The sequence below is a fragment of the Zootoca vivipara genome, chromosome 5 (genome assembly GCF_963506605.1).
Source record: "Zootoca vivipara chromosome 5, rZooViv1.1, whole genome shotgun sequence".
Classification (NCBI taxonomy): domain Eukaryota; kingdom Metazoa; phylum Chordata; class Lepidosauria; order Squamata; family Lacertidae; genus Zootoca; species Zootoca vivipara.
In genome coordinates this window covers 73,598,940-73,614,829 of record NC_083280.1, presented here as the reverse complement: position 1 = coordinate 73,614,829, position 15,890 = coordinate 73,598,940, and the positions used below count along the sequence as shown (strand labels likewise).

Genomic DNA, 15,890 nt, shown 5'->3' with positions numbered 1-15,890 from the left:
AATTTAACAAACTTTCAACTTTGCAATATCAGGTTACAATGTTCCATTAAAAAAGGATTCTGAAGATGATAAAACAGATGAGGAGAGGGAAGGGACGTATTCAGAGGATGAGACGTTCACTCAGAGAGGTCTCCGGCGAACACAAAGTATGAAATCGGTAAAAACTATCAAAGGCCGCAAAGAGGCAAGTACATCTCTACGTAGTAATATAAAATTCTGTGTTCAGATGGTACAAAAAAAAAGGGCTGTATGTCATTTACATATTGGCAACACCTCACTCCAGATCTCCTGATGGACAGTAGTAATGCACTCTCACTCCTGTTTGGTTAGGTTCAGATAAGAATTTATGCTGTCTGCGCTTGAGCAGTTGATCTTCCTGTTTATCACATGAAGGTCACTAGAGTACCAAGGCAACCTTCATGCTCCACTATGTTGGTGAGGGGACTTGGAAGCCATTTGTTGATGTCCCTTTGTGTCCTGCAGTTCAGAGCCCTTTTAGCCAGAAACCCTCCCAGACCATTCTACCCCCAGTAGAGTGGGATAGCTGCTCCAGGCCATGTCTGTGGCAATGGGCACATGACATAACACCTAATAAGCGGAATATTTCCAGCTTGTTCTGCAGCAAGAACCATATCAAGAGAAATGTGTGTTTTATGCAGCTTTTTCAACGGTTGCTACTGACATCTTTTTGTTTTGCTGATCTTTTTGGTGATTCTAAGGCTGCCTGGAAGAGAGACTTCTTTTTTCTTCTTTTTTAGTGTGTTACGCCTCTCGGGGGGAATATTTTGAAACATAGCCTTTCTTTTTAAAAAATAAGGTTTTAGTAAAGCTTTTTCATAATACAAAAGGCCTTTAAATATTAACTATTGGCTCGTCATGCTACCATAGTTGGATGATCAAATTGTTACAATTCAAAAGGTGCACCTGGCAGTCTTCACCTATGAACTTTTTCTGAGTGATGCACTGGTTGCCTTTTAACAGTAGTTAAGCAGCCTTCCCCAGCATGATGCCCATGGGAATGGAGTCCCAACAAAATCTGGAGGACACCAGCTTGAGGAAGGCTGGGTAAGCAATGGGGAGCCCCCTGGTCATTCTTTCTACTCCCTTCCCTCTCAGGACTGCATTCCCCCTTCTCTTGTACCATAGGCCAGGGTAAGTTGGAACTGACGAAACATTTGGGTTCAACGCCTGCTTAAAGGAATGATGCTGAAATCCCTCTGAGTTATGCTGAAGCTGGGAGGGGGGGGAAATGTTTTCCCTAGGAGGGAGGGAGATTGCTGTTCCAGCAGTTGGCTCTGGATCTCTTTAATTGTTGTTTAAGTGACATTCACACAGCATTAATCTGTTCCAGCCTTCAGATATATTTGCTTTTATCTGTTTCTTTTTCATGTCCTACTTTGCCAGGTTTTTCTGTTCAGTGTTTTGTCAAATCATTCAAAATCTAAGGGAACTAAAAATGGGAAGGAGGTGCTATAGCTCTTGATGACTTTACTGTTTGCATCGACCTTGTTGTGTGTTCTGTAGTAGTCATTTGGGGGTAACCAACATAGAACCATCCAGATGTTTTGGCCTACTATCAGCTGGCATGTTCAGAGATGATGGGAGTTGTAATCAAACCACATGTGAAGGACACCATATTGGCTACCCTTGAGCACAGACTGGCAGTTTTTTAAAGGCTGCTAATGATCTGAAGCTGTTTTTATTGCACATAATTGGATTAACACTTTCATTCATGTCCTTATGCTGGATTCTATTCTTGACAGAAAATAAAGAGCCAGTTTTACAAATTTTGCACCAGATTTTGCCCTGCGTATCTAAATCTTCCATGCCATTTTTTTCTTTCAGGTGCGGTATGGCTCATTAAAATACAAAGTGAAGAGAAGACCACAAGTGTACTTCTAAACAATCTTCACAATTCAGCATGTCAAACTGCTATATTAGTTGCTTCCTGCAGGCCCACAATAGGGCCTGGTCCTGCATAGGACTTCTCCATTCTCTGAAGGGAAACACTTGGCACACATGTGGATTCCCATTGCCAGTGTAGAGCATTTCCTTGATCATTGAAGAGGAAGGGGAAAGCTCTGCATGCACAGAGCTCTGCGTGCATACCTGACTTAACTGGCCACTATGTTTAGGGATTATCCATATCAATAATTCAGTCATGGTGGTAAGAATATATTGCTTTAAAGAGTGGAGTTATGTTTAATCTCAGTTTCTTAAAACTAATTGCTAATATGTTTAGGTTAGCACATTATGCCTTTGTACTTCATAAGTGTAATAATTTAACGGCTGACTCTTAGAGACTTTTAATTGTGGCTTTTGTGGATGAGCATTAAGTGCTTGGTTAATGCCAACACACTGAAAATCTCAGCACTTCCAGAATTTCATTTTTATACTTGGAAAGCTTATACTTGAATGCATCATTGTGCTAGATTCCTTTAAAATGCAATGTAAGAGTAGTGAGTGTGAAAGAAAAAGTCATTCACAATTAATCTTCTTAATGGCTTGGATCCAAAGAACAACTTGTGGCCATTCAAGGGAGTTTCTGCTACCTTGTGGAATTCACTTTCTTAAAGCATGACAAACTGCTTTTGATAATTTCCTTACTGCTATGTGACATGGGGAGGCTGCTTTATTCAATCTGAAGTTGGTTTTAGTTGAAATTCTGTACACTGCATAGATATATTTGTATATGAATTTGCAGTACAGAACTAAAATAACCACCACCCCAGAAGGCTCACATAACTTGCTTCATTGTTTGGAGGTCTGTATATTGCTTTACTGTAACCAGGGATTTGAGGGTAGCCTGTGCATACAGCCGAGTTGATCACCCAGAATGCTATCTCTTTCCAGAGCAGCCCCTGTGCTAGTCTTTTGCAGCAAAAATAACAGGCATGAGCTTCCATGAACTACAGTTCACAGATACATGAAGTATTACCCTGAGTTACAGGTAGATGTGCACTGTAGTCCATAGAAGTTTGTGCCATAATAAATGTGTTAGGCTTTAAGGTTCCACAAGTCCCTTTGTTATCTGTATCTGGACACTTGCATGCTGTGATCTGTAGTATTGCAGTTCTAATTGGTTTTTCCAATGCAGTGTTGACCAAGGAGCATAGAAAGCTGCAACACACAGTCAGACCATTGGTCTATCTAGTTCAGTATAATCTACACTGGCAGCACCTCCTCTGTGTTTCAGACAGGTATTTCTCCAAGCAACACCTGGAGACCATCAGGGATTGAACTTGGCACTTTCTGCATGCAACTCTTACCAAGTTTATCTTTGTGTGGACTCTCGAGTTCACTGCTGCATGTAAGAGCACACAGCTAAGTAATATGGGCCAGGGCCTTTTCTTTTTGGAATGTATATAAAGGAATATAACTACAAGTTGAAGACCCAAAAGATTTCAAACCTTTTTGTTGGTTACCAGCAATCATATGGTGTACCGTGTTCTAGACATGTCAAACTCAAGAAACAGGAAAAACTTGCACACTCTAAAGTTAGTAGTTCTGTTATTTTAGAGTCCTGTGTTTCTAATGTTTAAGAATCATCATGCATATGCTTTTTATTGTGCTTGTGTGTTTTTATTCTTTTGTAAAACATTGAAGGTTTTATGTTGGGACACTGCAGAGAACTGAAGGCCATTTCAGGAACACAAAGGGTGGTATGCAACTAAGCAGTTGCAAAAATTTTCATTTCCAGTGTCAAATTTGCCCTTTCCCTGAATGTCTTCCCCAAATCTGCTGCAGAGGGTTGTTGAGGTCTCATGGGAGAAGAAAGAAGAGGGAAGGAAAGTTCAGCTACACAGCCAGATACTGAAATACTTTGTTGGATACAATCCAGAGCAACTGGATAGTTGGGTTTACGTATATGTACATATCTTACTTATGTAAAACAAGCATAATCTGTAGAGCTTGTGTTAACTTGATACACTTCTGTGGTGTTCGTTATGCCATTCAAGAGTAGCACTTGAAATGTTCTAAATCCTGATATACTTAATCACCACTTAAGTGCTGGCTCACAAAATACTATTCTTTTTGGCTCGATTCCTGAGGAATGTATTGTCCTTTTTAGACAGGTGAATCTTCCAACTCTAATTAGAATAGCCAGGAGTTTTAGTATTGCTTCTGGATGCAAGAACCATGTCAGACCCTCCGCCATTAAATGTTATTTAAGAAATCACGAAAAGAGATTCACATTTTAAGCCTGATCTTCACAGCTTTGAGTGCTGCACACTTTTTAACCGAACACTTGAAAAAAAATTGCTGCTGTTATATATGTTGGTACTATAGTTTTAACTTGGTAAAGTGGTTCCAAAGGAAGCTAAGTTTCTTGCTGCAAATACTGTAAATTTTCTCAAAATATGTATATGCTTCACAATTTTTAATTCATGCCATGTAGGAGTATCTCTTCTCCAGAGAAGAATTTCCTATTTATTCTGAATACTGACAGCTTGCCCCAAATGAGGAACTAAAGAACTGTTTTCTCTTCAGCTTCAGAAACAGGATTTTAATAAGAAACAATGCTTGCTTTTACATTTTTGTACCCAACTTGCTAAGATGCTGTTCACAAAATTAGAAAAGTGATTGATTTTTTTAAAAGGTAAATTATAGCCACCTATGTAGCTGCTAATTGTTGAATGGTATCTTCTCTAGTTTGGCCCTCAGAGTAGCTACTAACGTGGTTACACTGAGTGTAGGGAGAAAGTATAGTAGTCTTTCTGTTGTATAATCCCTCTGTTAACAAAATTTAAATCAGCATTAGGTTTTTTGGAAGCCTACATACTGGAGGACCGTAGTTCTAAAATAAGCCAGCCTTGTTTTCAACTTGTATCTTCCACTTTTGCTTTTAAAATCACTTGTGGCTTGTTGTGTAGAAGCACACCATACTGGGGTCAGACAAAAGAGTTTTGTATCTTCCTACAACTGATCCAACCAGATAATTTCAAAGGAAATGTATAGGAAGTAATTTTGAAATGATGTGTTATTGTATTTCTGCTATTTTTTAAAATATATCCATGCCTTTTGTCAAACAGACTTTGTAAGTATTAAGGGCTGCTTTGTATGTTCTATCATTGGTGTGTACTTGTATCATGAATATTCAAAAGTTACATGTAGTGCTTGCATGTGTATGGTGCAGGTGTGATTGTACTTGTATGGTATGGGTGTGATACAAAGGGAGCTCTTGGTTGGCTGAATCTTCCTGGTTCAAGTACATCGAAAGACTAAAGGCTGCTTCGTGCACACCCATGGAAGCTACAAGTGGCACATTCCTTGGACACTCAGTGAGGTTGTCCTTCAGTGAAATGAATGAAAAGCAATTCCTTTCTCCCATTTTAAAAATCCATTTTTTAGCTTCTTTGATTCAAATAACTTTTTGGATTCAAAGAATGGCAAAATAATTGCTGCAAATTAAATATAATGGTTTTACAATGTCAAAAACTAGGTATTTTGTTGAAATATAATAGGGCTTCCACTAGATCAATGTTGTATGAAGTACTTACTATGCAAAAGAAACAAACTATTTTCAAGGACTGTTTCTACTTACCAGCTCTTACAAATGCAATTTCAACATATTGACTATTTGCAGCTTTAAGACTGTAAGCTTTAACTTTCCCATCTGTAACAGACTGTCAACTTGTTTACATATTTGCAGTACTGAGTTTTGTACTGATACTTCTTTACCTATGTATATGCTATTTTTGAAGATGCAATGCCTCTTAAAAGATTTTTTAATAAAAAAACTTAATAAAATGAATACTTTCAATGTCTTTGTCCTGTCTCATTCAAATGCCATGCAGCTTAATATCTGTAGGGAAATAAAAACATTATAGGAAGTAATGTCATTCTTCCACATCTCTCTTTAAACCTGCTCTGATCTCGTGAATGCTTGCAGGGGCAAGACTCCTTTAGCCTAGCTAAAGCCTTTGTCTCCTCTCCAGAAAAGATGCCAAAAGTGATCTGATACCAAGCTGAACTACTTCACTTTCAAATGCAGTTGAGGGGTGGGGGTGGGGGGTGAACTGGTTGAGCAAGAAATAGCCTGAAACCTCTTTAGTTGTGCTGAAATAGTTTCATGATTGTTTTAGATCCTGATCATAATCTCAGACATCTGTCTAAATGTGGTGGGGTCATTTTTAGTAATGGTGGCACATGGTAGCATTTTATGGAAGAGTAAAATGCACAAGCTACTATTTATTTTGAGCCAGAATATCCTCAGAATATCCTCTGAGTTGCAGTGATCATGTCTTGCCAAGCTTGAGAAAATGTTCTCGTGTTCCTTTCAAAACTAAAATATAAGGATATGATTTCATTGTTCTTATAAAAACAATTTTTATTTTTCTTCTGATCATATTTTTCACTTCTATATTTTTTATTTTTTACAAAAAAGCTTACGCCAGCACTGCTGATAATTTTGGGAAGGAGCTTTTGATTGGAAACACTTGTGTGAGTGAGCTATATGTGACCTCCCAGCATTTTTTCTCCACTGGGATGGGAAACGTGCAATTTTGCTGAAGACGAAATGTCTTGGAATCAACTACGTGGGTTGGCTGCTCACTCCACCCCCTGAATTCTTCATGTGCAATGCTTTTAACTTTTGTATTAGATTGTCCGTGCATCTTGTCAGAGACAAGTACATCTTAGGATTCTGTTGATTTGTGTCTTGCCTTATGGTAGAAAGATGTTTGACAGTGGGGATTTGTAATGTTTTTGCTTTTTTCGCTTAAGATGTTTAGGGCAGGCTAATTTATTAAATAACAGAATGAATTTTTCGCTAAACTGCAATTTTGGTGTCAATGAACAGAGGGAAGTGGATTAGTGGAACTGCTGAGCAGGCAGGATCACTTGGAAAGATGGAGATACAGGCCACCATTTTTATATTTCTGAACAACATGGATATCTTTATGCTGTCTTGTTGGATGTGACCAATTTTCTCATGGGAATGCTATAGAGCAGGCATCCCCAAACTGCGGCCCTCCAGATGTTTTGGCCTACAACTCCCATGATCCCTAGCTAACAGGACCAGTGGTGGGAATTGTAGTCCAAAACATCTGGAGGGCCAAAGTTTGGGGATACCTGCTATAGAGCAATAAGAGGGATGGAATACATGAAAGGAAAAATGGGTAGTTTAAGTGGCATACATTCAACTAGCTGTTGGGTGTTGCCCAGGAAGCAGAACCCAGTGCCCAATGGCACTGTTAAGACTTGCAATCATGGTTCATAATTTTAAGTTGTACCAGTTTTGTACACTTGAAGAACTGCACATGGAAAATATTGATCTGCAAAGAGGGGGAGAGTGTTTGTTCCACTCCTTTTCCACTGTTCTGGTTTCTGATACCCTGTACCAGGCATCCCCAAACTTCGGCCCTCCAGGTGTTTTGGACTACAATTCCCATCTTCCCCGACCACTGGTCCTGTTAGCTAGGGATCATGGGAGTTGTAAGCCAAAATATCTGGAGGGCCGCAGTTTGGGGATGCCTGCCCTGTACCATACATGCTGCCTGTCTCTAACAATCTTCCTCACTGAATAAACCACTGGGTATGCTGCCTTAGAGATTAGAAAGGTTTTCATACATTTTATGAAATACGAAGCTGAATGCTGGAAGAAAGTACTTCTTCACATAGCGCATAGTCAAACTACGGAACTTGCTCCCCCAGGAGGCAGTGATGGCCGCCAACTTGGATGGCTTTAAAAGATTAGACAAATTCACAGAGGAGAGGGCTATTGTTGGCTACTAGTTGTCTCCCTCCATAGTTAGAGGCAGCAATGCTTCCAGATACCAGTTGCCAGAAACCATGGAAGGGGAGAATGCTCTTATGCTCATGTTCTGCTTACTGGTTTCCCACAGACATCTGGTTGGCCACTACGAAAACAGGATGCTGGGCTAGATGGGCCATTGGCCTGATCCAGCTGGCTAATCTTAGGTTCTTATGAGACTTAGTAGGATTGCATTCGGCACCAAACTGTTTGCCCTGCCCCCACAATATACTGCAGGCTTAAAGAGAAGTCTCTTCTCTGTTTCTGGCTTCCCAGCTCTTAGAGATGGCACAGTGCAGAAGCCCTTGAATGGATGCTTTTGTAATTTGTAGTCTTGTAATGTCAAATTGCACAGGATGAATGGGTATTGTGGCAATACCGTAATAGCAGTCACGCAGCAGCAGCAGCAATCGGACCCCACAACATACAGCTCCCCAAAGTCTCAAATGTCAGCAGATGCAGAAAACTTCTTTTGGATTGTCTTAGGCATTAAAAGTCCAATCCAATATTTTTCAACACATCTCTGCCTTCTATTCTTTGAAGAGTAAAGTATAACTTCCCTAGCAGTATTCAATTCTAGCCAAGCTGGCAATGAGAGTGAGAGAGTGCTTCTAAGAAAATGGCCCATTGCATGATCTTGAAGTACTGTCATTCCTGTTGTGATGCCCTAATTGGAAATTCAAAGAGAAAACCCCAGAGCAGTGTTTCTGTTTACTAAACTAAAAATCATCAAACTACAATTATCAGTGCTATTTGCATGCAAAGAGGAGAGATGCATGTTGTATAATGTTACAACCCTAGTCTCTTAATGGTGAGAAACTCCAAGGGTCCCAAGTGTTTTCCCCCAGGGTGTGGTTTCCTTAGAATGAATGTCAGTTAAGGCTGTGGATGTCTTTAGGACATATGGTTATATTTACATATACAATACAGTGGTACCTCGACTTCCAAATGCCTCGACTTACGAAGGTTTTGACTTACGAAGTCGGCAAACCTGGAAGTATTTTCGCCATGCGTGCATTCTGCGCAAAGCGCAAAATCGCGCTTCATGCATGCGCAAAATGGACGCTTCAACATCCAAAGCTTTCGACTTACGAAGAGCGCCGTGGAACGGATCGCCTTCGTAAGTTGAGGTACCACTGTATATACAACCTGAGCATAGGATGGAGGGGCATGATTAACACCCCAACAGATCTTGCTTTGCCTTAAGTTTCCAGGGGAACCCCAAAGTCCAGCACAGAGAAAAACATGGCTCAATCTTCAGCTTTTCAGCTCACAACTGTCTATTCTATGTAGCAGCAGGGTGTTGGAAGAGAGGCCCACCCATTAGCTTGGATAGTACCATTACTTAGTTGTAGCTCTTGCAACCTACCGGTAGTTCATTCTTTTACAGTAAGACCTGTTCTGACAGTGGAGCAGACTCCCTCGGGAGCGGGGGTGAACTCTCCTTCCTTGGAGGCCTTTAAGCAGAGGCTGGATGGCCATCTGATACGGATGCTTTAGTTGAGATTCCTGCATTGCACAGGGTTGGGCTAGATGACCCTTAGAGTTCCTTCCAACTTTATGAATCTCTTAATAGTGGATGCCAAGAGAAATAGTCATGTCGTTCTCATGCTCTGTGTGCATATTGATGGAGGGGTTGTGTGCATCTTGGAATGTTTTTGGAAGACCCACACAGTGAGACATAAGAGAACTTCCAACCACAGTGGTCACTAAAGGACAACAATCCCAAACTCTTGTTTTTTAAAGCAGGGGCTCCCTGATGAAAACAATTCTCAGATCCTGTATTATAACAGCCAAGAAAAACATTGGAAATAGTATACATAAACTTAGTGTCAGTTAAAGTGGAGTCGATTTCTTTACAGAATTAATTTTATGTTGTTTCACTACAACCTATCTCAAAGGCTTAAGATACAATGTATTTAATATGACACATAAAAATAAACTTTATCTACCCAAAACGGGTGGGCAATCTGTGGCCTTCCAGATGTTCAACTCCAAATCCCATCAACCGCAGTCACTGGTTAGTTGCCAAGGTTGCTGAGAGTCATTAGTGCCCCATCCATGATCTGAAAGATGGAATGCACACATCCCAACAAGCTCAAAATATTGCAAACAAAAACCTGTCCCTTGCTGCCTCTTTAGCCCCACCCACTAAGGGATGGGGTTTTATCTTCGGTCAGGTTGTTTTACAATGATTTTAAACGTTATATGTTAATTTGGATTTCGTATCTGTATTTGTGGGCTGGGGTATTGTGTAGCTTTCGTTGGGGAATGTTTGTGGGGGTTTTTTTTAGCTTGTATTGTTAACTGTTTTAATTCTTTTTATTACATATTTTGTACTTTATGTTGTGAACCGCCCTGAGGCCTAAGGGTATAAGGTGCTTTATAAAGAAGAAGAAGAAGAGGAGGAGGAAGAAGAAGAAGGCACAAGTGGCTTTCAGAAGTTGCTGGGCAGGCTAGTGAGAAGAAGGAGGAGGAGGAGGAGGAGGAGGCACAAGTGGCTTTCAGAGGTTGCTGGGCAGGCTAGTTTTCATCATCTGTGGCCATTGGCTATCCTAGCTGAGGCTGATGGCTGCACTGTTGCAGCCAAAACCACCACATCCCATAGGGTAGTCACTTCATACACACATGGCTTTTGCTGCAGTTTGACTTCAGATGATTTGGGCTTTATGGCAGTACCCAACCTGCACAAGCAACAAGAGTGAACTGGATGGGCTTTCAAGACTTCTATTTCCAGAAAAGTGCTGGAAGGCCTGCAAGGAGGAATATATACAATTATAGAAGGTGCAACGTCTTATAGAACTTCCTTTACACATTGCATATTTAGAGGTCCATCCTGTAGAAATCTTGAGTGTGGTCCCTATACTACATTTGCTAGACAATTCTATTTATTCAGGTGGTTTTGTGTTGTTGTTTTTAAATTCATTTTATAAATTGGCAAGCAATTGTGTTGTTTTCTTTTGTATTCTCTTTTTCTTTGCAGGGATTTGTTTCGGTAGCATTGCTTCAGTTGAATATATAATGGATTCATCTAGTTTCATGCCCAAAGCACTGTCATGATCTGCAAGAGACTTGGGTTGCCCTACTAACACTATGCCTTTTTTCTTTTTCTTTTAAGTAGAGAATGAAAGTGGAAATATGAGGTTCCCAGAAGGTGCTTGAGAGAAATCAATTGGGTCAGAAATTTAAATACGGATTGTGTGTCTGGTGTAATGTCTAAGCTCTTAAATCTAGAGTGCACCTCAAGGTGGTTGTCCAAAGAATAAGGGAACTGCGGCCAGTTCCGAGAGCTTATGCAAGCTTTATTTATGAACTGCTCTAAAATTTCAAATGTTTATAAACATTGGGTCATATTAAAGAAAATTATGTATGTAGGAATTTGCTGGAAACCCTTTCTATTAATGCCTAAGCACCACCAGCTGGTTTGCTGCTAGCTTAGCCTCTTATCAGGCAAGCCAGATGATACCGAAAGATACTGTTTTCCTACCATATGTGCCTTGAGACATAGGCATGCTAGGCTAAATTAAAAACAGCTTTAGTGCTATCCAGCCATTTCCTGACTTTTGTTAGTATAAGCCAGACATTTGTCACAGTTAGTTATTTTCTTGTGGGTATGTCTACATAAGCTATTGTGTTTGGGGGTTCATCCTGTTCCCCCTCCTCCCTCCCCATCCTATTCAATCCTGCCTATATTAGGTATGAAAAGGTAAGTTTGCATGAAGAGGAAAAAACAAGTAGCACACAGATGATCCACTCTGTTCATAAATGATTATAGGCTTATTTTTTACATTAAAAGGTATTTCTGAGCTGGGAAAGCTGTGCATATTATCTTTGCTTAGCCTAATTATGTATCAGTGCTACTCAGTCAGATGACATCCTTGGCTGCTTGTTTTATAGCAGTTATTCTCTCTCCCATAAGGCATGATCCTGATTCATGATCAGAACTTGTGTGTAAAAATAACAACAAAATCTACAACAGTGCTCCAAAGAGGATTGGGAAGAGATTAAACCATAATCTTCAAAGCACACATACTCCCAACAGAGAAAATATTTAGTCTCCTTATTTTTGTGAACAGCATAATATGAATTCCGGGAGGGCCCATTATTTGGCGTTTTGGTCTTAAATCAGTTTTTCTGATGCAGAAATATAAATTTCAAGAATGAGATGCTCCTGGTTTGTTTGTTTGTTTAAAAGCTCCCGTAAGTGACTTAGTATAAGAATGCAATAAGAAACCTGTGGGAGAAGTGGGTGGCGGAGTTTTGGTAGAGAACTTGCCCTCACACTGCAGGTTGCTTTGCCAGTGGGCATACCTTGTGTACATTCCCCTTGTCAGTCTCCCCCACTGGTTCCTGCTATACTTGCTCCTTTTCCTCTGTGTGGGGCTGATGTGATGAATGTCACAACCTTCCAGTTTCTCTCCATATTTATTCACCTGGAATGGAAGTATCTAGAGCATGGGTAGGCAAACTAAGGCCCAGGGGCCAGATCCAGCCCAATCGCCTTCTAAATCCGGCCCATGGACAGTCTGGGAATCAGCATGTTTCTACATGAGTAGAATGTGTCTTTTTCTTTAAAATGCATCTATGGGTTATTTGTGGGGCATAGGAATTTGTTCATTATTTTTTTCCAAAATATAGTCCGCCCCCTCCCCAAGGTCTGAAGGACAGTGAACCGGCCCCCTGCTGAAAAAGTTTGCTGACCCCTGATCTAGAGTGCTAATGAAAACAGCTGTATGTTAGCCTTATATTGCTATCCTTATGCACACTTACTAGTAAAATGGTTACAATGAAATATTGTTTCACTTCAAATTGTGCATGAGAGAGGATGACGACAACAGCAGCAGTCTAGTGACTGGCCCTCTTCGCTACCCAGCAGTTGCTTCCTACGGCTTATGCAGTGTCTTTTGCATGGGAGTTCATTTGCTCTTAGATGAGTCACCTAATTTTCCAAACTGAAAATTAAACAGCATGTTCTCCAGAGCAGCAAATGCATATGTACATCCATATGGAGTGACAATATTTCTAATTTTGGAAATTAGCATATACAAATTTTAGTGTTCTTATGTGATGTAAGTTCCTAGAACTATTATTATTATTATTATTATTATTATTATTATTATTACTACTACTACTACTTTAGGATTTCTTCAAATTAGATGTTAACGCTACAACTAATTCCGCGCAGACGCTGTCCCATTAGCAGCCTTTTGTCCCAGAAACCCTTGCGCGCTCAGCCCCCCCCACGCCTACTTTAATCCTTGCTGCTGAATCGGGGAGAAAAGGGGCGGGGCAGGAATGCGAGTGGCGGCGCCCTAGCCCCGCCCCCAAACGCTCCGGCATTGTCCTGTCAGCAACCGCCGCTAGAGGTCGCTTAGGAACCGCTTCTCTCTTCCTCCTTCCCCCACACTTCGGCCACCTCACCACCTCTAGGCGGCGGCGGCGGCGCGCGGCGGCGGCGGCGGCGGCGGCGGCGACCCCCTAGCGCAGAAGCGCTCGAGGCCCTACGGCGCTCGCTCGCTCGCTCTGACGGGGATGCTTCGGAGAGGCCCGACGGAGCAATGGACTTGGACGAGGCCTTCGGCTTGGTGGGGGAGTTCGGCCCCAGGCAGAAGCAACTCACCGCGTTCCTGGTGCTGCTGCAGGTGGGGGCGATGCGCGGGGCCCGCCAGGCTCCTCCTCCTCCTCCTCCCTCCCGCCCGAGCAGATGGCGGTAGCCCCCATAATTCCCTCCGCCTCAGACCCTTTTGTCACGGGGTGTGTTTTTGTGTGTGTGTGTGGCGCGTGGCGCGCGTTGCCAAGGCAACAGCCGGGGCGCTACGTGGACCTGGGCGCGGGGCGGGCAGGAAGCGGCTACGCTGCCTCGTGGAGGTTCGTGGCGCCTCCCGAGGGAGGATGCTGAGTTCGGTGGGGGGCGCTTTGAGGGGAGCCACGTCGCTTGTTTCTGCAACGCAGCTGCTTGTGAAAGGATGCTGCTTCATTTGGAAGCACCTGACCAGCGAGACTCACTCTCCGGGGTGCTGGGTGTGTGGAGAGGGGAGAGACCTCCCCCTGTGGAATATTTTATAGAATTGTAGAGTTGGAAGGGGGACCACGAGGGTCATCTAATCCAACCTCCTGCCCAGCGTGGGCCTCGGAGGACCCACAACCCTGAGGTCAAGATTCTCAGGCTCTGCACGTGCTGTGGAGAGGCTTGCCAGCCTGCGAAAGTAGCCCATTTGGTCCTAAACCTCCGCAGCCATGAGGGATATATTGGGGAGAAGAAAAGGCTGATGAGCTATTCCCCCCCCACACACACACACTACTAATTGACCAACTCACTCCCCCCTCAAAAAAAGTGCTGTTTAAGATTTTGAAGTCATTTATTGTTTTTATCTTGTATATTTATGTTGTGAACTTCCCTGAAATTGTGTATGAAGGGGGGAATACAAATTTAAAAATAAATAAATAATTTGCAGGTGGTGTTTCTAGTGTATCATTCCCAAGTTGTAATGGCAATATTAATAACATGATTATTACCCTGGCACAAATGTTAATGTTCTGGTTCTGATTAGTGGGTGTATGCTGGGCTACTCTAGATACAGTAAGCCCACAACTTACATTCATTTAACTTGTGCACATTCAGCTTCAGGCAAGTGGCAATAATAATAATAATAATAATAATAATAATAATAATAATAATATATATTATACCCCGCCCATCTGGCTGGGTTTCCCCAGCCACTCTGGGCGGCTTCCAACCGAATATTAAAAACAGTACTGCATCAAACATTAAAAACTTCCCTAAACAAAACTTCCCTGGAGAAAAAGGGGGGCAAGGTTCCAGGAAAATGACTTTGGTAATCCCACCCACCATTGAACCCGATGGGTTTTGACTATACAGTACGTGATTTAGGAAAGTGCACAAGTTGTGGGCATGCTGTATGATTCCTTTGAGTTCCACTGTTGTTAAAGGCTACAAAAAAAAAACCGTGGAAAAGGAGATGTGATCTTTTAATGGAAATTAAGATATACAACACTGCTGTCATGACTTGGGGATACTGCATTATCGTTTCCATAATTGGAGCCTTTATTTGAAAAATTATTTAGAAACTTGGAGAGGCCTTCAGCAGCACTGATTAAGCTAAGTCCAGTGGAACAAACTCAATGGGGTTGTAGATTCACTCAGTGGCAAATCATTAGTCTTCTCTTTTTTGTTGTTGGAATGCCTTTGTATGAATATTTCGATGATGCTAATTGTTTTGAAGGCCAGTGTGTTTGTGAAGTAGAAGATTATTGCAGACTGTGTGGTCAGCTACACAATAGAACCCATTGCAGGATTCTTGCCAGTGAGAGAAAGTCCAGCAAGCATCAGGTCTTGCCTTTACTGAAACAGTGGTCTCAAGTACAGTGCTTTACTTGGTCCCATAAAAATGAAATAGCAACCAATCATATGTATGGCAGACAGTAAAAGGGCCTAGACACAATAGGTGTAGGAGCTACCGTAAATTCCATTTTTCTTGTCTGTACAACTCTACTGCGTTCTGTTTCTTGGTCACACCAGAGCGTGACTGAATGTTGGGACCTGACGTGTATTTATTTATCTGACTGATTGCTCTAAATAAACTCCTTGTTTTGCTTTTAAGGTGTTTGTGGCCTTTCAATCTATGCTTATTGTGCTAGTGGGAGCAGTGCCGGAATATCATCTCGACCTGGAGGAGATTCAAACTAGTAGGGAGGCTCTAGCAAAACATGTCAGGTTTACCAGCAACTTCACATCCATAGCAACAGAGGCAAGTATATTTTTCTGCTCTTTCTTAACATCCTTTTCTATTTTTTAGGTTTCTTATTTTGCCCATATGGCTTCAATATAGGATGCTGTGTCTTAAAACCTTGGGCTTGTGTGTGTGTTGCAATTCATTTTTAAATGAGAACATGGAATTCACTGCTAAAGAAAAAGTCACTGGAACTAGTACTCTAATCTTTAGTGTTTCATAGTTCTAAAATTTCTCCTTATGCGGTTCTCCTGAGTAAAAATAATTTGTTAATTCTAATTCTTCAAGGCTTAGAATTTACTACAGTATGATCTGAATCCTTTTATAATGAAAGTGTCATAGTGTAACTTACACCACATGAAGAAATGTGCATGCACACGAAA

At 41.5% G+C, this 15,890-nt stretch overlaps 2 protein-coding genes across 5 annotated transcripts in view; both read left to right on the top strand.

The window, feature by feature from the left end:
• The window catches only part of REEP3 (receptor accessory protein 3), a 35,506-nt gene extending 27,259 nt beyond the window's left edge, over positions 1-8,247 (top strand). Inside the window, exons 7-8 of one of the 2 annotated variants that reach the window (XM_035137858.2) lie at positions 33-184; positions 1,846-6,311. In XM_035137858.2, the coding sequence (XP_034993749.1) occupies positions 33-184; positions 1,846-1,902 (209 nt within the window). In that variant the 3' untranslated portion in view covers positions 1,903-6,311. Of the gene's footprint in view, positions 1-32 lie in introns of both variants that reach the window. The other variant, XM_035137857.2, reaches the window with a different exon arrangement.
• Positions 8,248-13,225: 4,978 nt separating this feature from the next.
• LOC118096503 (solute carrier family 22 member 15-like) overlaps positions 13,226-15,890 on the top strand; it is a 35,745-nt gene continuing 33,080 nt past the window's right edge. For all 3 annotated transcript variants that reach the window (XR_004693931.2, XM_035138419.2, XM_035138420.2), the window contains exons 1-2: positions 13,226-13,398; positions 15,379-15,525. Coding sequence is in view for 2 of the 3 variants with exons in the window: in XM_035138419.2 (XP_034994310.1) it covers positions 13,315-13,398; positions 15,379-15,525 (231 nt within the window). In the remaining variant the exon portion in view is untranslated. The remainder of the gene's footprint in view (positions 13,399-15,378; positions 15,526-15,890) is intronic.